This window comes from Scyliorhinus torazame, chromosome 11, assembly GCF_047496885.1.
Source record: "Scyliorhinus torazame isolate Kashiwa2021f chromosome 11, sScyTor2.1, whole genome shotgun sequence".
NCBI lineage: Eukaryota > Metazoa > Chordata > Chondrichthyes > Carcharhiniformes > Scyliorhinidae > Scyliorhinus > Scyliorhinus torazame.
The window spans coordinates 190,809,983-190,837,260 of NC_092717.1; the positions used below are offsets into that span (position 1 = coordinate 190,809,983).

A 27,278-nucleotide genomic window follows, 5' to 3' on the forward strand; every position below is an offset into this window, starting at 1 on the left:
ATTAAGTCTGTGCAAGGTTCCCCAGCTCCTGGCTATCTGAATCCCTAGGTATCGAAAGTTTCTTTCCACTTTCCTTAAAGGCAGGCCATCTATCCCTCTACTCTGGTCCCCAGGGTGTATCACAAAAAGTTCACTCTTTCCCATGTTAAGCCTATATCCCGAGAAATCTCCGAACTCCCTCAATATCTGCATGACCTCTGTCATCCCCCCCACTGGGTCCGTCACATACAACAGTAGGTCATCCGCGTAGAGTGACACTCGGTGTTCCTCTCCCCCTCTAATCACCCCTCTCCATTTTCTGGAGTCTCTCAGCGCCATGGCCAGTGGTTCAATTGCCAACGCGAACAGTAATGGAGATAGCGGGCATCCCTGTCTTGTTCCCCTGTATAGTCGGAAATACTCCGATCTTTGCTGACCCGTGACCACACTTGCCGTTGGGGCCCCATAGAGGAGTTTGACCCAGCTAACAAACCCGTCCCCAAACCCGAACCTCCTCAGCACCTCCCATAGATACTCCCACTCCACCCTATCAAATGCCTTCTCTGCATCCATTGCCGCCACTATCTCTGCCTCCCCCTCTGCTGGGGGCATCATTATCACCCCTAATAGCCGTCGCACGTTGACATTTAGTTGTCTCCCCTTTACGAATCCTGTCTGGTCTTCGTGCACCACCCCGGGACACAGTCCTCTATCCTCGATGCCAGCACCTTTGCTAGCAATTTAGCGTCCACATTTAGTAGTGAAATAGGCCTATAGGACCCGCACTGCAGCGGATCTTTATCCCGCTTCAAAATTAGCGATATCGTCGCCTCCGACATTGTCGGGGGTAGAGTCCCCCCTTCCCTGGCCTCGTTAAATGTCCTCACCAACAGCGGGGCCAGCAAGTCCACGTATTTTCTGTAAAATTCCACCGGGAACCCATCTGGTCCCGGGGCCTTCCCTGCCTGCATGTTCCCCAGCCCCTTGGTAACCTCGTCCACCCCAATTGGTGCCCCCAGGCCTTCCACCTCCTGCTCCTCCACCCTCGGGAACCTTAATTGGTCCAAAAACTGCCGCATCTCCTCTTTTCCCTCCGGGGGTTGGGATCTATAAAATCTTTCATAAAAGGTCTTAAACACCTCGTTTATCTTCCCTGCTCTCCGCACCGTAGCTCCCTTTTCATCTCTAATTCCCCCTATCTCCCTCGCCGCTGTCCTCTTTCGCAGCTGATGGGCCAACAGGCAACTAGCCTTTTCCCCATATTCATAATTCATCCCCTGTGCCTTCCTCCACAGCACCTCCGCCCTCCTGGTGGTCAGAAGGTCGAACTCCGTCTGGAGTCGTCGTCTCTCCCTGTACAGTCCCTCCTCCGGGGTCTCCGCATATTCTTTGTCCACCCTTAAAATCTCCCCCAGTAATCTTTCCCTTTCCTTGGCCTCTGTTTTCCCTTTGTGGGCCCTGATGGAGATCAGCTCTCCTCTGACCACCTCCTTTAGTGCTTCCCATACACTCCCACTCGGACTTCCCCGTCGTCATTGGCCTCCAGGTATCTCTCGATACATCCCCGCTCCCTTCCACAGACTCCCTCATCCGCCAACAATCCCACATCTAATCGCCAGAGTGCACGCTGCTCCTTCTCCTCTCCTAGTTCCAGGTCCACCCAATGTGGGGCATGATCCGAGATAGCTATGGCTGAATACTCAGTTTCTTCCACCCTCGAGATCAACGACCTTCCCAAAACAAAAAAATCTATCCGGGAGTACACCTTGTGAACATGGGAGAAGAAGGAGAACTCCTTGGCCTTCGGTCTAACAAATCGCCATGGATCCACTCCCCCCATTTGGTCCATAAACCCCTTAAGCACCTTGGCTGCTGCCGGCCTTCTTCCGGTCTTAGATCTGGATCTATCTAACCCTGGGTCCAGCATGGTGTTGAAGTCTCCCCCCATTATCAAGTTTCCTACCTCCAGGTCCGGTATACGTCCCAGCATCCGCTTCATGAATCCCGCATCATCCCAATTCGGGGCATATACGTTAACCAACACGACCTCCATTCCCTCCAGCCTGCCACTCATCATCACATATCTGCCTCCACTATCTGCTACAATGCTCCGAGCTTCGAATGATACCCGTTTCCCCACCAGTATGGCCACCCCTCTATTCTTTGCATCCAGCCCTGAATGGAACACCTGTCCCACCCATCCTTTCCTTAACCTAACTTGGTCCGCCACCTTCAGGTGCGTCTCCTGGAGCATAGCCACGTCTGCCCTCAGTCCTTTCAAGTGCGCGAACACTCGGGCCCTTTTAATCGGTCCATTTAGGCCTCTCACGTTCCACGTGATCAGCCGCACTGGGGGGCTACCTGCCCCCTTCCCGTGTCGACTAGCCATCGCCCTCTCTAGGCCAGTCCCACGTCCCGATTCCGCGCTCCCACTCGTTCACCAGGTGGCGCATTCCAGCCCCGACCACCCTTTCTTTAGCCAGTTCCTCTTTGATTTCTGCAGCAGCAACCCAGTTATCCTCTCCCACCCCCCCCCCCGCTAGATCCCCATCTAGCGTGATTGCTCCCCCCATATTACTTCCGAAAGTCAGCTGACTTCAACTGACCCCGGCTTCTCCCGCTCACTCCTTGACCCCCCCGTGTGGGGAACTCCCATCGACCTTGCGCCTATCTTCCCGCCATCACCTTTCTGGCGCGGGAACAAGGACAGTAGGCTCCATATTCCCTGTAGCTGTCCCGCCCCTTGTGGCGCAGCTCCCTCTCCCGCCCCACTCCCATTCCTCATCCTCCGCCTATATCTCTTCTTTCCCCCCACCGGCGCCCACATTTCTTAGTGTCCCCCCCCTTCCCAATTTACAACTCTATATACATCGACAGTGACATTTCCCTCTAATATCAGTCCCTCAGTTCCGATCCAGTTTCTCGTCTTTAATAAAGGTCCATGCTTCTTCCGCCGTTTCAAAGTAGTGATGTCTCTCCTGGTACGTGACCCATAGTCGCGCCGGCTGCAGCATCCCGAACTTCACCTTCATCTTGTGTAGCACCTCCTTGGCTCGATTAAAACTCGCCCTCCTTCTCGCCACTTCCGCACTCCAATCCTGGTACACCCGTACCACCGCATTCTCCCATCTACTACTCCGTACCTTTTTGGCCCATCTCAGAACCACTTCTCTATCATTAAAGCGGTGAAATCGCACGATTGTCGCCCTAGGTGGTTCTCCCGCCTTTGGTCTCCTCGCAGGGACCCGATGAGCCCCCTCCACTTCTAAGGGGCCCGAAGGGGCCTCAGCTCCCATCAGCGAGCTTAGCATCGTGCTCACGTAAGCCCCGCAGTCCGCTCCTTCCACTCCCTCGGGGAGACCCAGGATCCGAAGGTTCTTCCTTCGTGCTCTGTTTTCTAGGGCCTCAATCCTTTCAATGCACTTTTTGTGGAGCGCCTCATGCGTCTGTGTTTTGACCGCCAGGCCCAGGATCTCGTCTTCATTATCCGTCACCTTCTGCTCCACCATGCGGAGCTCTGTCTCCTGGGTCCTTTGTGCCTCCTTAAGCCCCTCAATTGCCTGTAGCATCGGGGTCAGCACCTCCTTCTTAAGTAGCTCCACACACCGTCTTAAGAATTTGTCTTGATCGGGCCCCCATGTCGCCTGGGCTTTCTCCGCCGCCATCTTGCTTCTTTTTTCCTCCTGTCCCTATCGTCGAGGATTCTTCGCGATGTAGCCACCGCTGCCGATATTTTTCTCTTTCGTTGGGGGGGACTCCCTGTTAACTCACCCCACACCGGGTTTCGTCCTGAAAAAAATCCCCGTTGGGGCTCTTAAAAGAGCCCGAAGGTCCGTTTGAGCTGGAGCCGCCGAAACGTGCGGCTTAGCTGGGCATCGCCGCAACCGGAAGTCCCAGATTATAAATAGTTGAGGCCCCAGCACTTACACCTGCGAGCACTCCACCAGTCACAGTCTGCCAATTTGAAAATGCCCCTTTTATGCCCACTCTCAGCTTCTGCCCATTAACCAATTCTCTATTCATGCGATCACATTAACCCAATTCCATGAGCCCTTATCTCATGCATTAACCTTTTGGAGGTGACTTTTTAAATTTTGCACAGAATGTAGATGTCACTGGTTGGGCCAACATCTATTACCCATCCCTAATTGCCCTTGAAAAGTTGGTGGTGAGCTGCCTTCTTCAACCTCTGCAGTCCATGTGGTGTGGGTACATCCACAGTACTGTTAAGGGAGTTCCAGGATTTTGACTCAGCAACAGTGAAAGAACTGTTAATGCCTTCAGGGCACATCCTTGCCGATGTTACTCACTTCCCAGGAACAAATAATAAAATAAAGTTTCAATATAAACAGAAAATATTTTAAGATTAACCATTTTATGCTGCGACAAATGTTTGTAATAACCTAATGGGTGAACAGTTTCGAGACAAAGTTAGTGGAGTGGTAGGGTAGCAGGTGGGTAGTGCGGTAGATGGATGAAGTGGTGGGGTGGCATGTGGATGAGATGGATATGTGGATGAGTAGGTAGGTGGGTCAGCGGAGTAGTCAGGTAACCTTTGGAGTGTCGGGCATAAGGAGAAGTGGGGGATCGGAGCATAGTTGGGTGGTGGGGGCTAGTCAAGTCAGGTCGGGGAGGGAGTCAGTGGGTCAAGGGGGTGTGGGAGGATCGGGGGGTCGGGAGGTGGGGGCTAGTCAGTTGGGTAAGGGGGGGTAGTCGGGAGTCAGGAAATAGTTAGGAGGATGAAGGGAAAGTAGTGGGAGGTTGAATAGTTACCCAGGAGTTAGACTAGGATTTTTCTTTTGAATACTTCCTGGGTAACTATTCAAGTAAATAAGTTGGCACTGCCTGAATTCTCTGACTCAAACTCAGAGTTGGATATATTTTCTTTTTTTCAGAAAATATTTTGTTGAAGCATTTGTAAATTTTCACAGTTTAACACATTAACATTTCTTAAACAACTGCGTGGGCCTACACACGCAAAACACCTAAACGAACAAAACACAGAAATCCACATCCCCTACTACCCCGGCCCTATTCCTTAATTACCTGTATACTAAGTTCCCTGTCCTGAGAAATTGAAAAACCTTGCCATATCGCTGACCCACACTCCTGATTCGGGGGCTCTGAGTCCCTTCATCCCAGCAAAATCCGTCTCCGGGCCACCAGGGAGGAGAACACCAGGACACCGGCCTCCCTCCCCCCCTTGGCCCGTGGATCTTCCGATACACCAAATATTGCCAGTTCTGGACTCGGAGTTACCCTCCCTTCCAGGACTTCTGACATAACGTCCGCAAATCCCTGCCTGAATCCCCTCAATTTCGGACATGCCCAGAACATATGTACATGGTTCGCCGGGCTACTCCCACACCACCCACATCTGTCCTCCACCTCCTCAAAGAACCTGCTCATCCGGGCTGCTGCCATGTGGGCCCTGTGGACCACCTTGAACTGGATCAAGTTAAGTCTGGCACACGGCGAGGATGAATTAACTCTCTTCAAGGCTTTTTCACACAGTTCAATTTCCAACTCTCCTCCCAGCTCCTCTTCCCACTTTTTCTTGACCTCTCTGAGAGGGGTCCTTTCCCACTCCATCAACTCCTTGTATATCTCCGAAACCCTCCCCTCTTCAACCCCTGTTTTTGACATCACCTTGTCCTGTAGACCTCTCAGGGGAAGGCGAGGAAAGCTTGGAACCTACCTCCGTACAAAGTCCCGCACCTGAAGGTACTGGAACCCGTTCCCACCCGGCAACTCAAAATCCTCCTCTAATGCCTCCAAGGTCGGAAAGCCCTCCTGGATGAATAGGTCCCCAAATTTCTCAATCCCTGCCCGCTGCCATCTCTTAGCAAACCAGTGGTTGTCACAAATCGGTGACCACACTGACGCCCCCTCCAATCTCCAATGTGCTGCCTCCATTGCCCTCACACCCTCAGGGCTGCCACCACCACAGGGCTTCTGAATGTGTTGCACCCCTCTGCTTGCATCCCTCACCGTGACAAACACCCCACCTCCCTAATCACTTACCTTTGTCATGGATTGCTCCACGATCCTAGGACTTCAGGGGTGTTCTTCTGGTAGAAGCCACATGGTGCTTCTAAGCACAGGAGTTGCCAACTCTGATTAGCCAGCAGCTCTTATCCAGCTGGTAAGTCAGAATCCAATGCCTCAACAAAATTCTGGCCAAAGTTAAAGTTTAATATCTCATATACAAAAGTCCGCATTGCCTACTACCAGCCTGAAGTGTATACTTAAGTGGGGGTGGCGCTTCTGATCTTCTGGATCGGAAACAAGAGTCCTCTCCACTGAGTCAAGACATTAAGCAAGAGATTATGTGGATTTAAGCATTGGATGCGAAGCCTGTAGAATTTATGAGGAAGGAAAGAGAAAGGGATGAGGGATCCACATATTTACGATCCCAGGAAAAAGCAATTCAATCATAAATGAGTCCTTTCAAAAATAAATTTAGAGTGCCCAATTAATTTTTTCCAATTAAGGGGCAATTTAGCGTGGCCATTCCACCTACCCTGCATATTTTTGGCTTGTGGGGGTGAAACCCACGCAAACACGGGGAGAGTGTGCAAACTCCACACAGACAGTAACCCAGAGCCGAAATCGAACCTGGGACTTTGGCATCGTGAGGCAGCAGTGCTAACCACTGCACCACCGTGCTGCCCATAAACATAGATGAGTCTTGATTTCAACACAAGAATGCAGGAATGGGGGAGCGACAATACAATGGTGCATTTGAAGAATTTTAGGAATAAAGGAGGGGAAAATCATCAGCAATCACCATCATTACACTGGGGAATGATTTAAAACAGAAAGTTATTTTGGAGCAAGTTGATTAAAAATAATTCCATGCGAATGAAGCTGGCATATTTAAAAATATAGGTCTAAATTACCCATCTTCAAGGACAAGTGGATTCCATCTAGGATGAGTGATAATCAACTGAATATGTCTCAAATATTCATTGCCTTTCCTCTCCAGATTGTGCTCTCCAAGAACAACTGCAAATCTTCCTGGGACGCTGAAAGGAAAAGAAAGAAAAATTCACATCCTCGGACATCCCAAAGCACTTTATAGCCGATTAAGGACTTTTGGAGTGTAGTTCCTGTTGTAACATAGGAAAAGCAGCAGTCAGTGTATCAGCACAGCAAACATTAATAGCAATATGATAGTGACCAGAGCATCTGTTTTAGTGATATTGGTTCGGTGCATAGCAGGGAGAATTCCCTGGCTTTTCTTTTAAATAGTGCTATAGGATTTTTTATGTCTCCTTAGAGGATAGACAGGGGGGTGATTCCCCGATATTGAGGCCAAGTGTTCGCGCCGTCGTGAACGCCGTCGCGTTTCATGACAGCGCAAACAGGGCCCGGACACAACCTATTTTGGCCCCCACAGGGCGCCGTGCCAACCCGCGCATGCACATTTGGGGCAGCCCAATCCAGTGCATGCGCACTTGGGCCGCGCCATCCTGCGCATGCGCGGGGAATGTCTTACGCACGCTGGCCCCTCACCAACATGGAGCCGGTGTTCTGGGGCCGCGCGCGGAAGGAGGGAAGCTCGGGGAGGGGGGAGAAGCCGGCCCGCCGATCGGTGGGCCCCGATCGTGGGCCAGACCCCATCGGAGGCCACCCCGGTTAAGGAGCCCTCTCCCACCCCCCCCCACCCCCACAGGCCGCCCCCCCCCCCCCCCAGCATTCCCACAGAGTTCCCACCGGCAGCGACCAGGGGTGGACGGCGCTGGCGGGAACCTGTCGTGTCGTAGCGGCCTCTCGGCCCGTCCAGGCCGGAGAATCGCGGCTCGCCTGTTCTCCGAGTGGACCGGTGCGAATCGTGCGCCGCTGGTTTCCGGGGGCGGGGTGGGAGAATCGTGTGCGGGGGTCGGGGCGGCGTGGCCCGATTTGCACAGCGCCCCGGCGATTCTCCCACCCGGCGTGGGGAGGGGGGGGGGGGGGAGAATAGCGCACCTGGTCTTGGTTTAACATCTCATCTGAGGGAAATAAAAATCCGCAGTGAATTGCCAGAGAACACGGGGGAATGAGGTGGAATAGGGAGGCGAACTTCTACTCATTTCTCAAACACTATCCTAACCCCAGTATAATTTCCTGAGGCGCCTGTTGATTTAGCTACTGTGAAGAGGAATCCCCACCAATGCTGGAAGAGAATGATGCTTGTGAGTGGGTCTACTGTTAAATGCACAAAGAAGTGGAAAGGGATCTCAAAGGGCAGAGAAGCCATACAAACAAAACAAATTGCCGCGATTTGTAGACTTTGATCAAAACCGTGGTCTAAATATGGAACCGCGAGTGTAATAAGCATCTGTACAACATATGTCAAATTATTCTTAATTTTACAATGATTACATCAGATAATGTGATCCATGGCAGGTTATGTCATCTTGGTGAGAACAGTAGTTCAGCATGTGCCCAAAGGAAACTAAGTTCAGAACTACTTATGTTTCAATGAGTGAATTAGGTCAATCTATTGACATAACCCACTGGGGAGATGGTGGAAACAGGTACTATTGGTTCAAATACAAATTAGATTAACTTATTTCAGAAAATAATATTTTTTGAAAACATTTATGAGTAATATGAGACGTAACATGATGGATGTAGCAATCTTTGAGAGGGAAGTGACTTTGGATCGATGATATGGTGGAACAGTGGTTAGCACTGCTGCCTCATCGTGCCAGTCACCTGGGATCAATTCCGGCCTTGGGTGACTGTCGTTGTGGAGTTAGCAAGCTCTCCCCGTGTCTGCGCGGGTTTCCTCCGTGTGCTCCGGTTTTCTCCTACAGTTCAAAGGTATACAAGCTATGTGGATTGGCCACGCTAAATTGCCCCTTAGTGTCCAGGGATGTGCAGGTTAGGTTACAAGGATAGGGCAGGGTGGATGGGGGAAGTGGGCCTGGGTAGAGTGCTCTTTTGGAGGGTCGGTGCAGACACGATGGGCTGACTGGCCTCCTTCTGCACTGCAGAGATTCTATGGTTCCCATAGCTTTTCCCCACTGGGTTTCTGTTGCATCATGTTGGGTCTGTTGTTTAACTAATTGATAGAGGTTGATGGCTATAATTAGTCAACTGTTTCATTACCATTGTATCATGCGACTACCAGAGCAACAGGAAGGCAATTTTGATGAAGCATGGTTGATATTTGTCCAGCAATTCATATATTTCTATGTATGTCTAATCTGTATAGATTAAAATTCTATTTTATGTAACTGTAAGAAAGTGCCTTCAGTATAAAAGTGATTGTCCAAAGCACTTGTTCCTAAACAATACACTTACTCAACAATACAATGAGCAGCAGTCATGACCCAATTTGTAGAAATTAGGGATCCACCACACATATGTTGAAAAAAATCAGGATCATGCTCATAAGCAAACTGCAGAGATGCCTAAAAGCAAAAAAAAAAAAATTCTATTATTATTTTTACAGATGCAAAACAGAGGCTTGAAAACCTGAAGGCACATTTCCCAATTATCAGAGCAAAATATGCGTTGAGCATCAATATGGAAGGCAGGGATGCGTGCGCTTTCAAAAAGCACCTGAAATGTACCCGGTATATTGAGGCTGGGGAGTTAGAAGGATGGCTGCTGTGAAGTATAGAAATGGCATTCAGATGCAATAGTGTTGCCCATCATAACAAAACAAAGAAAAGCAAAACAAATATGGATTTGGGAAACAGAACAGGAAATTCTAAAATAGAAACAGTGAACTCAGCACACAAGCTTGCCATCCCCACATTGATTCTGTATACACCTCCCGCTGCCTCAGGAAGGCAGACAGCATTATTAGAGACCCCTCCCACCCAGGCATTGCCTTCTTCTAGGCCCTTCGATCAGGCAGATGGTACAGAAGTCTGAAAACCCGCACATCCAGACATAGGAACAGCTTCTTCCCCACAGCTACAAGACTCCTCAACGACTCCCCCTCGAACTGATCTGTTCCTTGTAAGAACACTATTCACGATGCCCTATGCTGCTCTTGCTCATGTATTTGCTTTGTTTGTCCCCTTGTTGTGCACTGTAACCAATCACTGTTTGTCGATGTACCATTTGTTAATGTTCTCTGTTGATTATTCTTTTTGTCTACTGTGTTCATACTGTGTACATTCCCTCGGCTGCAGAAAAAGACTTTTCACTGTACTTCGGTACATGTGACAATAAACCAAATCAAAATGTTGGAAATATTCAACAGGTCTGATGGTTTTTATGGAGAGTGAAAGAGAGATAACGGCCCAATCAAAAGGCCTCATCGCACCCAACTCGGGACAAGGCAGTCTAAATGTAACGAGATCTCGTGAGATGTGTGATCTGGATCTCACCCTCACTGAGCAGGATCCAAATTTGCATATTTAAGTGAGTAGTTAGCTTCATTTAAATATGACTACGCCAAAGTCTCCCAAGGCCCGGGATTGAATGTCCACACCTGGGAGACTCCCCCATGATGCCATTTAGCACTGGTCCACACAAATGTGGACCATGCTTAATAGCACCATGGAGGGTCACCCAGGCATTTGGAGGCCCCCGGGTGGTCGGGCTCTGGGCAGGGTGGTGCCCTTGGCACTGCCAGCCTGGCACCTTGGCATTGCCACTTGGGCACTGCCAGGGTGCCCAGGTGGCATTGCTGGGCTGGTAGGGGCACCTCCAGGGTGGCACTGCCAGGGTGCCCAGGTGGCATTGCCTGGCTGGGAGGGACACCTCCAGGATGGCAGTGTCAAGGTGCCTATGTGGCAGATTGCCCATGGCAGGGATCAGGCCCAGGGGTGCCCTGCCCTTATGAGGTGGGTTGAGGTGAGGCTCGAGGACCTCCTAATCTGGAAATTGGGCCATGGGGGGGAGAGGGGGGAAGAGATTAGGGCGGCGTTTAACATTGGAACCCTGATCTCTTCAAACTCAGCTCGTCAGTGCAGGAAATGAAAGTAAGTGTGGCCTCAGTGGGGTTTTCCGCACCGAGGTCCAAAAAAGAAACCCGTTTAATACCGGGGTTGTTCTCTGCACTGCAGGCACCGAGAAACACCCTGATAAACGTGTCCAAAACTGAACTCTTTTTTTCCCTGTTAAATCTCTCCCAAAGTTTCCTGTCAATAACCTGACTAGTTCTGATGAATGGCCGTCAAGCTGAAATGTTATACTCCACCGATACTGCCTGACCCGCTGAGTGCTTCCAGCATTTCCCATCTTTATTTCAGATTTCCAGCATCCACCGTATTTTGTCCTTATTCTGATTAATTATTAGCTTGTCTCAGTGAAGCGAGCAGCCGGCCCAGTTCCCAGCCCCAGCCTTGGAGGGGGTAATGCATCGGGGAGCTGTCTTGACGTGGCTCCCTGCTATTTTCTTGGGTCCGGGAAAGTCCAGCCCAATGTTTTGGGTTGATGACCTTTCTTCAGAACTGAGAGATGGAAAATGAGCCGGATTCAGCTTGAGGCTCCAGTTAAGTTTTGCTGGTGATCTGCAGTGCAAAATCAGTGTCTCGTGACCTTGATGCAGAGCTGGTGGGATGGCCACTAATCAGCATCAGATGCCAGGGTAGAACTGGATGGAGGGACATGGAGGGAGGGGGTATCTGAGCAGCTAACTCAAATACATTGGCAGTGAACGGCAATTTTGTTTTTGGTTCTTCTTATTCTAATAAGATAAAAACTGAAAATTTCTGGGACCTTTATTTCACTGCCTTCCTTTAAAGATCTCTGGTTAGGTTGCTTATGCCCTGTACAAATTACTGGAGCATACATGGCATAAGTTCAGTACATTAATACCTGAATTTTGCATTTGGTATCCTACAACCAGCACAGACCAAAAAATATTATTGTGAATGGCAGACTATATTTCATTACAAATAGCAAATGCATAATATAAGATCGTAAGAAGTAGAAGCAGGAGTAGGGGCGGGATTGTCCGTTTTAGCGGCAGAGTGTTGACGCCGTCGTAAACGCCGGAGCATTTTACGATGGCGTCAACTGGCCGCTAGGAGCAGTGCCGGGGTCCGTATCAGCAGCTGGAGCTGCATGAAGGGCTCCAGTGCTGTGCTGGCCCCCTGTGCAGCTGGCGGGGGTCCGCGCATGTGCGCCACGACCGGCGTGGGTCCACGCATGCGTGTGGGTTGCCGTCTCTCACGCAACATGGCGGAGACCTATGAGGGCCCGGCGCAGGGGAACATAGGACCCCCCGGAATTAGCCCGCCCACCGATTGGTAGCCCCCGATCGCGGGCCTGGCCACCGTGAAGACCCCCCACCCCGAGTCGGATCCTCCCTCCCCCCCCCACCAGATCGGCCCCTGCAGCCAGAAATCTGCGGTCCTGCCAGCTAGGTCCACACGCGAACGACGCCGGCGGGAATCAGTGGGCACTCATCCCGTTGAGTGCGGAGAATCGCCGAGGGGGCCACTGAACACGGCCCCCGACCGGCACCGCAGCGACCGTGCCGGTGCCATTGGCGGCGATTCTCTGGTCGCCGGAGAATCGGCGGCCTAGTGTCAGAGCTGCGTGGCGGGATTTGCACCCCCACCCTGGTGATTCTCCGACCCGGTGCGGGATCGGAGAATCCCGCCCAGGATATTTAGTGCCTAAGCCTTCTCTGCCATTCACTAAAATTATGACTGATCTGATTGTGGCCTTAACTGTACTTTTGTGCGTGCCACACACACCCCTCCCCCATCACCCTTGACTCCGATGTCGGCCAAAAATCTGTCTCAGCCTTGAATATATTCAATTACTCAACCTCTACTGCTCTCTGAGGAAATGAATTTCAAATTGTAACAATAACTCCCAGATGTGAGAGAAAGAATTCCTCCTCACCTCTTAACTGGGAGACCCCTTATTTTTAAACTGTGCCCCTAGTTCTCGATTCCCCCACAAGGGGAAATATCTTTACAGCATCCACTCTGCCATGTTCTCTCAGAATCTTATATGTTTCAATATGACTACCTCTCGTTCTTCGAAACTGATGAGTGTAGGGCCTAACCTGCTCAACCTTTCCTCATAAGGAAACAGTTGAGTGATTCGCCTCTTCCAATGCAGCTATATCCTTCCTTAAGTAAAGGGACCAAAACTGTCCACAGTATTCCAGATGTGGTTTCACTGAGGCCCTGCATTGCTGAAGCAACACTTCCCTACTTTTATATTCCATTCCCCTAGCAATAAATGCCAATCTTCCATTATGCCTTCCCAATCACTTGCTGTACCTGAGATACTAACTTTTTGTGACTCGTATACCAGGACACCCAGATCCCTTTTTACCACAAATTTCTGCAGTCTTTCTCAATTTAAATAATATTCTGCTTTACTATTCTTCCTGCCAAAGTGGAAAAGCTTACAATTTCCCACATTATACTCCATCTGCCAAATTTTTGCCCACTTGCCTTACCTATCTATATCCCTATCTTGATCTATCTATAATAAATTACAGTGAATAGCAAGCCCTCCATACTTTATAATCTCAAACTTCACAGCTGGAACAGGGTTGCTGTATTCTGACTTTCTAGTGGTATGCAGCTAGTGAGGTTTCCTTACCTGCCAGGGCCAGCTGTGCGGCCTTGCTTCCTGCCCAGCAACGACACGTCCTGACAATGGGCTCGCAGTGACAGCCCCTAACACATAGGGAAAAAAACACAAGAAACAAAAAAAAAATTGTTAACATTCAATACATAAGATAAAGATTGTTTTAAGACTGGCCATTTATTTTAATTCATTTTAATCAATGCATTCTAAGCTGGCGGATGAGCAGAAGCAAAGAATTTGAACTCATGATCAATCCTTACTGAGGCAGAGAGTCAAGAGCAGGTACTTGAACATGTTGAAATCTTAAATGAACTCAGCTGTCAAGCAACTTCTCATAAATATATACATTTTGTCATACCTCACAAGATAAACTCTGTTCCCATAAACACGATAACAACTATTCAAAGGGCAATTTTTATCAGGCAACAGTGCCAAAATGCCTGTGACGCTGACCAGGAAATCATTAACTGAATAAATGACTTGTCTATCTTGGCCCACAGTATTGCCAGCTGTTCGCCTGCACACTGCCAACATCTCCCATTGCACCATGTTACTGCATGAGACCGAAAGGCAGACACCAACTGCTCCCAAAGCTAGCTGCTGGAGATCCAAAGCGCATCAGCGACACTGAGAAAAAAAGGAACGACTGAAGTAGAAATCAATGCGAATAATGTCCTTCATGAAATTAAATGAAATGAAAACCGCTTATTGTCACAAGTAGGCTTCAAATGAAGTTACTGTGAAAAGCCCCTAGTCACCACATTCCGGTGCCTGTTCTGGGAGGCTGGTACGGGAAGTGAAACGTGCTGCTGGCCTACCGTGGTCTGCTTTCAAAGCCAGCGATTTAGCCCTGTGCTAAACCAGCCCTTAATGTGATCATTTAAGGCTCACTCCCCAGCACTTGCTATCACTAATGTACATTTACCTGGATATAATTCTAAATTGTATATAGAACATAGAACATAGAACATTACAGCGCAGTACAGGCCCTTCGGCCCTCGATGTTGCGCCGACCTGTGAAACCACTCTAAAGCTCATCCACACTATTCCCTTATCGTCCATATGTCTATCCAATGACCATTTGAATACCCTTAGTGTTGGCGAGTCCACTACTGTTGCAGGCAGGGCATTCCACACCCTTACTACTCTCTGAGTAAAGAACCTACCTCTGACATCTGTCTTATATCTATCACCCCTCAATTTAAAGCTATGTCCCCTCATGCTAGACATCATCATCCGAGGAAAAAGGCTCTCACTGTCCACCCTATCCAATCCTCTGATCATCTTGTATGCCTCAATTAAATCACCTCTTAACCTTCTTCTCGCTAATGAAAACAGCCTCAAGTCCCTCAGCCTTTCCTCATAAGATCTTCCCTCCATACCAGGCAACATTCTGGTAAATCTCCTCTGCACCATTTCCAATGCTTCCACATCCTTCCTATAATGCGCCGACCAGAATTGCACGCAATACTCCAAATGCGGCCGCACCAGAGTTTTGTACAGCTGCAACATGACCTCATGGCTCTGAAACTCAATCCCTCTACCAATAAAAGTGAACACACCGTACGCCTTCTTTTTAAAAAAATAAAATATATTTATTAAAGTTTTTTAACACAATTTTTCACCCTTACAAACAATAACCCCCCCCCCTCGTAACAAAATAACAAGAAATCGCACAGAGCAAGATATATACATGGTAAAATGATATGTTACATAGCTCTCTCCCGCACGGGCCTGCTTCCCCAATCCTTCATGTTATCTCTTGCTCATCCACCCTCCCAGGCAATCCCCCATTCCCCCCCCACCCCCCACACCCCCCCCCACCCCCCTCCCAGGACGTCCCCCCCACCCCCCCTAGGTTGCTGCTGCTGCTGACGGACCTTCCTCTAACGCTCCGCGAGATAGTCTAGGAACGGTTGCCACCGCCTGTAGAACCCCTGCGCAGACCCTCTCAAGGCAAACTTAATCCTCTCCAGCTTTATGAACCCAGCCATGTCGTTTATCCAGGCCTCTACGCTGGGGGACTTCGCCTCCTTCCACATTAGCAAGATCCTTCGCCGGGCTACTAGGGACGCAAAGGCCAGAATGCCGGCCTCTTTCGCCTCCTGCACTCCCGGCTCGTCCACTGCTCCAGATATTGCTAGCCCCCAGCTTGGCTTGACCCGGACTTTCACCACCTGAGATATTGCTCCCGCCACTCCTCTCCAGAACCCCTCCAGTGCCGGGCGTGACCAAAACATATGGACATGGTTCGCCTGGCTCCCTGAGCACCTTCCACATCTGTCCTCTACCCCAAAGAACCGACTCAACCTCGCCCCTGTCAAGTGCGCTCTGTGAACCACTTTAAATTGTATCAGGCTGAGCCTGGCACATGAGGAGGAGGAATTAACCCTACCTAGGGCATCAGCCCACAGACCTTCCTCGATCTCCTCTCCCAGCTCCTCCTCCCATTTACCCTTCAACTCTTCTCCCAGCGCTTCCCTTCTTCTTTCATCTCCTGGTGTATTGCCGACACCTTGCCCTCCCCGACCCATACACCCGAGATCGCCCTGTCTTGAATTTCTTGTGCCGGGAGCAACGGGAATTCCCTCACCTGTCGCCCCAAAAACACCCTCACCTGCATATATCTAAAAGCATTTCCCGGGGGTATCTCAAACTTCTCCTCTAGTGCCCCTAGGCTCGCAAACGTCCCGTCAATGAACAGGTACCCTATTCTTCTAATCCCCGCCCGATGCCAGCTCTGAAACCCCCCGTCCATCTTCCCCGGAACAAACCGGTGGTTACCCCCTGATCGGGGACCACACCGAGGCTCCCATTGCACCCCTGTGCCGTCTCCACTGGCCCCAGATCCTTAGCGTTGCCGCCACCACCGGGCTCGTGGTGTATCTTGTCGGCGAGAGCGGCAGCGGTGCCGTCACCAACGCCTCCAGGCTCGTTCCTTTACAGGACGCCATCTCCATCCTCTTCCACGCAACACCCTCTCCCTCCATCACCCACTTGCGGATCATCGCCACATTTGCTGCCCAGTAGTAGCTCCCTAGGTTTGGCAGCGCCAACCCTCCTCGGTCCCTACTGCGTTCCAGGAACCCTCTCCTTACCCTCGGGGTCCTATTCGCCCACACAAACCCCATAATACTCCTACCTACTCTCTTAAAAAATGCCTTGGTGATCACGATGGGAAGGCACTGAAACACAAACAGAAACCACGGAAGGACTACCATTTTGACCGACTGCACTCTACCCGCTAGCGAGAGCGGTAACATGTCCCATCTTTTGAAATCCTCCTCCATTTGCTCCACCAACCTCGTCAGATTCAGTTTATGTAGGGCCCCCCAACTCCTGGCTATCTGGATCCCCAGATACCGAAAGCTCCCCTCCGCCCTCCTCAGTGGTAGATCCCCTATCCCTCTTTCTTGGTCCCCTGCCTGTAGAACAAAGAGCTCACTCTTCCCTACATTGAGCTTATAGCCCGAAAACTCCCCAAACTCCCTTAGAGTCTGCATGACCTCCACCATCCCCTCCATTGGATCCGCCACGTACAGCAACAGGTCAGCCACATATAGCGACACCTGATGCTCTTCTCCCCCTCGGACCACCCCCTCCATTTATTAGACTCCCTCAATGACATGGCCAAGGGTTCGATCGCCAATGCGAACAACAGGGGGGACAGGGGGCACCCCTGCCTCGTCCCTCGGTACAGTCGAAAGTACTCCGACCTCTGCCGGTTCGTCACTACACTCGCCATCGGGGCTCTGTAAAGGAGCTTAACCCAATTGATAAACCCTACCCCGAACCCAAACCTACGCAGCACCTCCCAGAGGTCCTCCCACTCTACTCGGTCAAAGGCCTTCTCCGCGTCCATAGCTGCCACTATCTCCGCCTCTCCCTCCTCCGATGGCATCATTATCACATTTAAGAGCTGCCGCACATTAGTGTTTAATTGCCTGCCCTTTACAAATCCCGTCTGGTCCTCGTGGATCACCCCCGGGACACAGTCCTCGATCCTCGTGGCCAGCACTTTTGCCAGCAACTTAGCATCCACGTTGAGGAGCGAGATCGGCCTGTACGATCCACATTGCAGTGGGTCCTTGTCCTGCTTTAGGATCAAAGAAATTGTCGCTTCCGACATTGTCGGGGGCAGGGTCCCCTCCCCTCTTGCCTCATTAAAGGTCCTCACCAGTAGCGGGGCCAACACGTCTACGTACTTCCTGTAGAACTCCACCGGGAACCCGTCAGGTCCCTGGGCCTTCCCCGCCTGCATGCTCCCCAAACCCTTGCTCAGCTCCTCCAACCCAATTGGTGCCCCCAAACCAGCCACCTCTTGCTCCTCCACCCTCGGGAATCTCAGTTGGTCTAGGAATCGTCTCATCCCCTCTTCCCCCGCTGGGGGCTGGGATCTGTACAGCTCTTCATAGAAGGCCTTGAATACGTTGTTTATTTTCGTCGCACTTCGAACCGTGGCTCCCCTTCCATCTTTGACTCCCCCTATTTCCCTCGCTGCCATCCTCTTACGGAGCTGGTGTGCCAGCATCCAATTAGCCTTTTCCCCATACTCGTAGGTCGCCCCCTGCGCCTTCCTCCACTGTGCCTCTGCCTTCCCTGTGGTCAACAGGTCAAACTCCGTCTGGAGCCATCGTCTTTCCCCAAGTAATCTCTCCTCCGGGGCCTCTGCGTATCTCCTGTCCACTCTTAAAATCTCCCCCACTAACCTCTCCCTTTCCATGCCCTCTGTCTTCTCCCTATGAGCCCTGATGGAGATTAGCTCTTCCCTGATCACCGCCTTCAACGCCTCCCATACCACCCCCACCTGCACCTCCCCATTGTCATTGGCCTCCAAGTACCTTTCGATGCACCCCCTCACCTTCCCACACACCACCTCAACTGCCAGCAGTCCCACATCCAGCCGCCACAGCGGGCGTTGGTCCCTCTTCTCTCCCAGCTCCAGTTCCACCCAGTGCGGGGCGTGATCCGAAATGGCTATGGCCGAATACTCCGTCCCCTCCACCCTCGGGATGAGCGCCCTGCCCAGAACAAAAAAATCTATCTGGGAGTAGGCTTTGTGCACATAAGAACATAAGAACTAGGAGCAGGAGTAGGCCATCTGGCCCCTCGAGCCTGCTCCACCATTCAATGAGATCATGGCTGATCTTTTGTGGACTCAGCTCCACTTTCCGGCCTGAACACCATAACCCTTAATCCCTTTATTCTTCAAAAAACTATCTATCTTTATCTTAAAAACATTTAATGAAGGAGCCTCTACTGCTTCACTGGGCAAGGAATTCTATAGATTCACAACACTTTGGGTGAAGACTTTCCTCCTAAACTCAGTCCTAAATCTACTTCCCCTTATTTTGAGGCTATGCCCCCTAGTTCTGCTTTCACCCGCCAGTGGAAACAACCTGCCTGCATCTATCCTATCTATTCCCTACGTAATCTTATATGTTTCTATAAGATCCCCCCTCATCATTCTAAATTCCAACAAGTACAGTCCCAGTCTACACAACCTCTCCTCGTAATCCAACCCCTTCAGCTCTGGGATTAACCTAGTGAATCTCCTCTGCACACCCTCCATTGCCAGTACGTCCTTTCTCAAGTAAGGAGACCAAAACTGAACACAATATTCCAGGTGCCTCACTAACACCTTATACAATTGCAGCAGAACCTCCCTAGTCTTAAACTCCATCCCTCTAGCAATGAAGGACAACATTCCATTTGCCTTCTTAATCACCTGTTGCACCTGTAAACTGACTTTTTGCGACTCATGCACTAACACACCCAGGTCTCTCTGCACAGCAGCATGTTTTAATATTTTATCATTTAAATAATAATCCCTTTTGCTGTTATTCCTACCAAAATGGATAACCTCACATTTGTCAACATTGTATTCCATCTGCCAGCTCCTAGCCCATTCACTTAGCCTATCCAAATCCCTCTGCAGACTTCCAGTATCCTCTGCACTTTTTGCTTTACCACTTATCTTAGTGTCGTCTGCAAACTTGGACACATTGCCCTTGGTCCCCAACTCCAAATCATCTATGTAAATTGTGAACAGTTGTGGGCCCAACACTGATCCCTGAGGGACACCACTAGCTACTGATTGCCAACCAGAGAAACACCCATTAATCCCCACTCTTTGCTTTCTATTAATTAACCAATCCTCTATCCATGCTACTACTTTCCCCTTAATGCCACGCATCTTTATCTTATGCAGCAACCTTTTGTGTGGCACCTTGTCAAAGGCTTTCTGGAAATCCAGATATACCACATCCATTGGCTCCCCGTTATATACCGCACTGTTAATGTCCTCAAAAAATTCCACTGAATTAGTTAGGCACGACCAGCCCTTTATGAACCCATGCTGTGTCTGCCCAATGGGACAATTTCCATCCAGATGCCTCGCTATTTCTTCCTTGATGATAGATTCCAGCATCTTCCCGACTACCAAAGTTAAGCTCACTGGCCTATAATTACCCGCTTTCTGCCTACCTCCTTTTTTAAACAGTGGTGTCACGTTTGCTAATTTCCAATCCGCTGGGACCAGCCCAGAGTCTAGTGAATTTTGGTAAATTATCACTAGTGCATTTGCAATTTCCCTAGCCATCTCTTTTAGCACTTTGGGATGCATTCCATCAGGTCCAGGAGACTTGTCTACCTTTAGCCCCATTAGCTAGCCCATCACTACCTCCTTGGTGATAACAATCCTCTCAAGGTCCTCACCTGTCATAGCCTCATTTCCATCAGTCACTGGCATGTTATTTGTGTCTTCCACTGTGAAGACCGACCCAAAAAACCTGTTCAGCTCCTCAGCCATTTCCTCATCTCCCATTATTAAATCTCCCTTCTCATCCTCTAAAGGACCAATATTTACCTTAGCCACTCTTTTTTGTTTTATGTATTTGTAGAAACTCTTACTATCTGTTTTTATATTCTGAGCAAGTTTACTCTCATAATCTATCTTACTCTTCTTTATAGCTTTTTTAGTAGCTTTCTATTGCCCCCTAAAGATTTCCCAGTCCTCTAGTCTCCCACTGATCTTTGCTACTTTGTATGTTTTTTCCTTCAATTTGATACTCTCCCTTATTTCCTTAGATATCACGGTCGACTTTCCCTCTTTTTACCGTCCTTCCTTTTTGTTGGTATAAACCTTTGCTGAGCACTGTGAAAAATCACTTGGAAGGTTCTCCACTGTTCCTCAACTGTTTCACCATAAACTCCTAGCTCCCAGTCTACCTTAGCTAGTTCTTCTCTCATCCCATTGTAATCTCCTTTGTTTAAGCACAAAACATAGAACATAGAACATAGAACGATACAGCGCAGTACAGGCCCTTCGGCCCACGGTGTTGCACCGACATGGGAAGTCAAAAAAGAAAAGCCATCTAACCTACACTCTGCCATTATCATCCATATGCTTATCCAATAAACTTTTAAATGCCCTCAATGTTGGCGAGTTCACTACTGTTGCAGGTAGGGCATTCCACGGCCTCACTACTCTTTGCGTAAAGAACCTACCTCTGACCTCTGTCCTATCTCTATTACCCCTCAGTTTAAGGCTATGTCCCCTCGTGCTAGCCATTTTCATCCGCGGGAGAAGGCTCTCACTGTCCACCCTATCTAACCCCCTGATCATTTTGTATGCCTCTATTAAGTCTCCTCTTAACCTTCTTCTCTCCAACGAAAACAACCTCAAGTCCATCAGCCTTTCCTCATAAGATTTTCCCTCCATACCAGGCAACATCCTGGTAAATCTCCTCTGCACCCGCTCCAAAGCTTCCACGTCCTTCCTATAATGAGGTGACCAGAACTGTACGCAATACTCCAAATGCGGCCGTACCAGAGTTTTGTACAGCTGCAACATGACCTCATGACTCCGGAACTCAATCCCTCTACCAATAAAGGCCAACACTCCATAGGCCTTCTTCACAACCCTATCAACCTGGGTGGCAACTTTCAGGGATCTATGTACATGGACACCGAGATCCCTCTGCTCATCCACACTTCCAAGAATTTTACCATTAGCCAAATATTCCGCATCCCTGTTATTCCTTCCAAAGTGAATCACCTCACACTTCTCTACATTAAACTCCATTTGCCACCTCTCAGCCCAGCTCTGCAGCTTATCTATGTCCCTCTGTAACCTGCAACATCCTTCCGCACTGTCGACAACACCACCGACTTTAGTATTGTCTGCAAATTTACTCACCCACCCTTCTGCGCCCTCCTCTAGGTCATTGATAAAAATGACAAACAGCAACGGCCCCAGAACCGATCCTTGTTGTACGCCACTTATAACTGAACTCCATTCTGAACATTTCCCATCAACCACCACCCTCTGTCTTCTTTCAGCTAGCCAATTTCTGATCCACATCTCTAAATCACCCTCAATCCCCAGCCTCCGTATTTTCTGCAATAGCCTACAGTGGGGAACCTTATCAAACGCTTTACTGAAATCCATACACACCACATCAACTGCTCTACCCTCGTCTACCTGTTCAGTCACCTTCTCAAAGAACTCAATAAGGTTTGTGAGGCATGACCTACCCTTCATAAAGCCATGCTGACTATCCCTAATCATATAATTCCTATCTAGATGATTATAAATCTTGTCTCTTATAATCCCCTCCAAGACTTTACCCACAACAGACGTGAGGCTCACCGGTCTATAGTTGCCGGGGTTGTCTCTACTCCCCTTCTTGAACAAAGGAACCACATTTGCTATCCTCCAGTCCTCTGGCACTATTCCTGTAGCCAATGATGACATAAAAATCAAAGCCAAAGGCTCAGCAATCTCTTCCCTGGCTTCCCAGAGAATCCTAGGATAAATCCCATCAGGCCCCGGGGACTTATCTATTTTCAGCCTGTCCAGAATTGCCAACACCTCTTCCCTACGTACCTCAATGCCATCTATTCTAATAGCCTGGGCCTCAGCATTCTCTTCCACAACATTCTCTTTTTCCTGAGTGAATACTGACGAAAAATATTCATTTAGTATCTCGCCTATCTCTTTAGACTCCACACACAACTTCTCATCCCTGTCCTTGACTGGCCCTACTCTTACCCTAGTCATTCTTTTATTCCTGACATACCTATAGAAAGCTTTTGGGTTTTCCTTGATCCTACCTGCTAAATACTTCTCATGTCCCCTCCTTGCTCGTCTTAGCTCTCTCTTTAGATCCTTCCTCGCTACCTTGTAACTATCAAGTGCCCCAACTGAAACTTCACACCTCATCTTCACATAGGCCTCCTTCTTCCTCTTAACAAGAGATTCCACTTCTTTGGTAAATCACGGTTCCCTCGCTCGACGCCTTCCTCCCTGCCTGACCGGTACGTACTTATCAAGAACATGCAGTAGCAGTTCCTTGAACAAGCTCCACATATCCAGTGTGCCCAACACTTGCAGCCTACTTCTCCAACCTACCCCTCCCAAGTCATGTCTAATGGCATCATAATTGCCCTTCCCCCAGCTATAACTCTTGCCCTGCGGGGTATACTTATCCCTTTCCATCACTAACGTAAATGTCACCGAATTGTGGTCACTGTCCCCAAAGTGCTCACCTACCTCCAAATCTAACACCTGGCCTGGTTCATTACCCAAAACCAAATCCAATGTGGCCTCGCCTCTTGTTGGCCTGTCAACATATTGTGTCAGGAAACCCTCCTGCACACATTGTACAAAAAACGACCCATCTTATGTACTTGAACTATATCTTTTCCAGTCAATATTTGGAAAGTTAAGTCTCCCATAATAACTACCCTGTTACTTTCGCTCTTATCCAGAATAATCTTCGCCATCCTTTCCTCTACATCCCTAGAACTATTTGGAGGCCTATAGAAAACTCCCAACAGGGTGACCTCTCCTTTCCTGTTTCTAACCTCAGCCCATACTACCTCGGAAGAAGAGTCCCCATCTAGCATCCTCTCCACCACCGTAATACTGTTCTTGACTAGCAGCGCCACAGCTTCCCCTCTTTCGCCTCCTTCTCTGAGCTTACTAAAACACCTAAACCCCGGAACCTGCAACAACCATTCCTGTCCCTGCTCTATCCATGTCTCCGAAATGGCCACAACATCGAAGTCCCAGGTACCAACCCATGCTGCCAGTTCCCCTCCCTTATTCTGTATACTCCTGGCATTGAAGTAGACACACTTCAAACCACCTACCTGAACACTGGCCCCGTCCTGCGAAGTCAAATCTGTGCTCCTGACCTCTGTACTCTCAATCTCCCGTACCCTAAAACTACAATCCAGGTTCCCATGCCCCTGCTGCATTAGTTTAAACCCCCCCCCCAAAAAACAGTAGTGCTTGATTTTACCTTCTCACCCTCCATCTGTATTTTAAATTCCACCATATTGTGATCGCTCCTTCCGAAAGGATCCCTAACTGTGAGATCCTGAATCAATCCTGTCTCATTACACAGGACCAGATCTAGGGCCGCTTGTTCCCTCGTAGGTTCCATTACATACTGTTCTAGGAAACTATCGCGGATACATTCTATAAACTCCTCCTCAAGGCTGCCTTGACCGACCTGGTTAAACCAATCGACATGTAGATTAAAATCCCCCATGATAACTGCTGTACCATTTCTACATGCATCAGTTATTTCTTTGTTTATTGCCTGCCCCAACACAATGTTACTATTTGGTGTCATATAGATTACTCCTATCAGTGACTTTTTCGCCTTACTATTCCTGATTTCCACCCAAATGGATTCAGCCTTATCCTCCATAGCACCGATGTCATCCCTTACTGTTGCCCGGATGTCATCCTTAAATAACAGAGCTACACCACCTCCCTTACCATCCACTCTGTCCTTCAGAAAAGTTTTATACACTCGGATATTTAACTCCCAGTCGTGACCATCCTTTAACCATGTTTCAGTAATGGCCACTAAATCATAGTCATTCACGATGATTTGCGCCATCAACTCATTTACCTTATTCCGAATACTACGAGCATTCAGGTAAAGTACACTTATGTTGGCTTTTTTACCTCTGTTCTGAATCTTAACACCTCGATCAGTAACCTCTCCTAAGTTATATTTCCTCTTTACCTTTCTCCTAATTTTCCTTGTCGTTGAACCCATATCTTCATGTAACAACCTGCCGCGTCGCTGACAATTAATGTATCACTTCCCGTTTTATTTCTTTTAGTAGTCCTGGTCCTATTCACTGAGCTCCCCTCAGTCACTGTACCTTGTACTGTCGCCCTTTTTGATTTTTGACTGTGGCTTCTCTGTCTTACACTTTCCCCCTTACTGCCTTTTATTTCTGTCCCTGTTTTACTACCTTCCAACTTCCTGCATCGGTTCCCATCCCCCTGCCACATTAGTTTAAACTCTCCCCAACAGCTCTAGCAAACACCCCACCTAGGACATCGGTTCCAGTCCTGCCCAGGTGCAGACCGTCCATTTTGTACTGGTCCCACCTCCCCCAGAACCGGTTCCAATGTCCCAGGAATTTGAATCCCTCCCTCTTGCACCATCTCTCGAGCCACGCATTCATCCTATCTATCCTGACATTCCTACTCTGACTAGTCCGTGGCACTGGTAGCAATCCTGAGAGTACTACCTTTGAGGTCCTACTTTTTAGTTTAACTCCTAGCTCCCTAAATTCAGCGTGTAGGACCTCGTCCCGTTTTTTACCTATATCGTTGGTGCCTATGTGCACCACGACAGCTGGCTGTTCACCCTCCCCCCCCAGAATGTCCTGCAGCCGCTCTGAGACATCCTTGAGCCTTGCACCAGGGAGGCAACATACCATCCTGGAGTCTCGATTGCGTCCGCAGAACCGCCTGTCTATTCCCCTTACAATTGAGTCCCCTATCACTATAGCCCTGCCATTCTTCTTCCTGCCCAGCTGCGCAGCAGAGCCAGCCACGGTGCCATGAAACTGGCTGCTGCTGCCTTCCCCTGGTGAGCCAATTCCCTCAACAGTATCCAAAGCGGTATATCTGTTTTGCAGGAAGATGACCGTAGAGGACACCTGCACTGCCTTCCTACTCTTGCTCTGTCTTTGGTCACCCATTTTCTATCTCCCTCAGTACCTTTCACCTGCGGTGTGACCAACTCGCTAAACGTGCTATCCACGATGTCCTCAGCATCGCGGATGCTCCAAAGTTAGTCCATCCGCAGCTCCAGAGCCGTCAAGCGGTCTAACAGGAGCTGCAACTGGACACACTTCTTGCACATGAAGCAGCCAGGGACAGTGGACGTGTCCCTGAGCTCCCACATCGCACACGAGGAGCATGACACGGGTCTGAGATCTCCTGCCATGTCTTTAAACCTTCGGTTAACTTCAACAATTACAATTTCCAAAAATTAAATAAATAAATAAACAACGAAGAAAAAAAAAAATAAATATACCTAATGAAAAGAAACAGAAAAACAGAAACACTACTTACCAGTCACTTACCAGGGATAAAAAGCACTTCCTCCCCACCCAGCTTCGAATTCCCACCTAGATTCAAATTCCCAAACTCACTCTTAGCTGTGTCTCACTCCTGGCTCTGTCTTCTCTGGCTCACTGGGAGAACTCACTGGGAGTGAGTTTACAAGTTGCTCTCTTTAAAACTGTCCTGAATTGACTCCCCTCCCCCACCTGCTTTTAGATCAAGGTAGATTTAAGTGACTGACACTTAACTGCCAACCAGTTATGTGAGTGGGTGGGGTAGCCCTTGTTAACCTACACTGCACAATTCTAGCTTAATTTAAATTAATTTAAACTCCTGAAATTTAAAAGGAACTGCCTTACTGATTTAATTCAATTCCCACCTAGATTCAAATTCCGAAACTCACTCTTAGCTGTGCCTCACTCTGACTGTGTCTTCTCTGGCTCACTGGGAGAACATGGGAGAAAAAAGAAAATTCCCTGGCCTGCGGCCTTTCAAACCTCCATGGGTCCACTCCCCCCATCTGATCCAAAACCCCCTAAGCACCTTGGCCGCCGCCGGCCTCTTTCCAGTCCTTGATCTGGATATATATACTGTGGATGATCCCATTAATAAGTCTCGCCCTTGCATTTCAAAGTGAAAATATAAATCCATTCCTGACTTTCATCCCTACTCTAGACGTCACTGACTCATGATGCTGTGTCCTTATATAGATGTGGGCAGCCATCTTGTATTTTTGATCAGTGTCCATTTTTATGAAAATTCCCAGAGATTGTTTTTTTTTTATTGTTCCGTGTGATATAGGTGTCATCATCATGGCCAGCATTTGTGAACTGAGTGACTTACTAGATCATCTCAGAGAGCAGATGAGCGTCGGCCACCTTTTTGTGGCTCTGGAGCCTTATGTAGGTCAGACCAGGTAAGGATGCCAAATTTCCTTTCCCGAAAGGACATTAGATGAGCTTTTATGACAATATATGACAGTTTCATAGTCATGAAAGAGGTCTTCTGGCACGAGCATCCGCTGAAGTCAACAGAGATTTCATCGCCGTGGGGAAAACGGCCACAGTGGGGCCGGAAAGTCCCAACCTAGTTTTCAATTCCAGATTTATCATTTGAATTCAAATTCCACCAGTTACCATGGTGGGCTACGAATGCATGGCCCCAGAGCATTAGCTGGGTCTCTGGATTATTAGTGAAATTGCCACAAGGGAAATCATCAGAGTGAACTCCAGTATGTCCTCAATCACTGTCCATGATACATGTTTTCCAGCAGAGGATCATTGGGTTAGTAGACAATAATCAGGAACAGGAACCATGGCCTATTTCCTGCTGGAAGCTAAGGCTGAATGTATTACTCCTACTCTTGTCTCAGCTGAGATAATTTAACTTAGCACTGGCCTAC

The 27,278-nt window shown here is 49.0% G+C and overlaps 1 protein-coding gene across 1 annotated transcript in view; it reads right to left on the reverse strand.

Moving 5' to 3' along the window:
* Positions 1-13,846, reverse strand: part of LOC140385739 (chymotrypsin-like elastase family member 2A) — a 44,322-nt gene extending 30,476 nt beyond the window's left edge. Inside the window, exons 1-4 of the mRNA XM_072468200.1 lie at positions 13,749-13,846; positions 13,501-13,577; positions 9,274-9,383; positions 6,882-7,007 (exon numbers count right to left, since the gene is read on the reverse strand). Of these exons, the coding sequence (XP_072324301.1) occupies positions 6,882-7,007; positions 9,274-9,383; positions 13,501-13,577; positions 13,749-13,782 (347 nt within the window). The 5' untranslated portion in view covers positions 13,783-13,846. The remainder of the gene's footprint in view (positions 1-6,881; positions 7,008-9,273; positions 9,384-13,500; positions 13,578-13,748) is intronic.
* Positions 13,847-27,278: the final 13,432 nt, after the last annotated feature.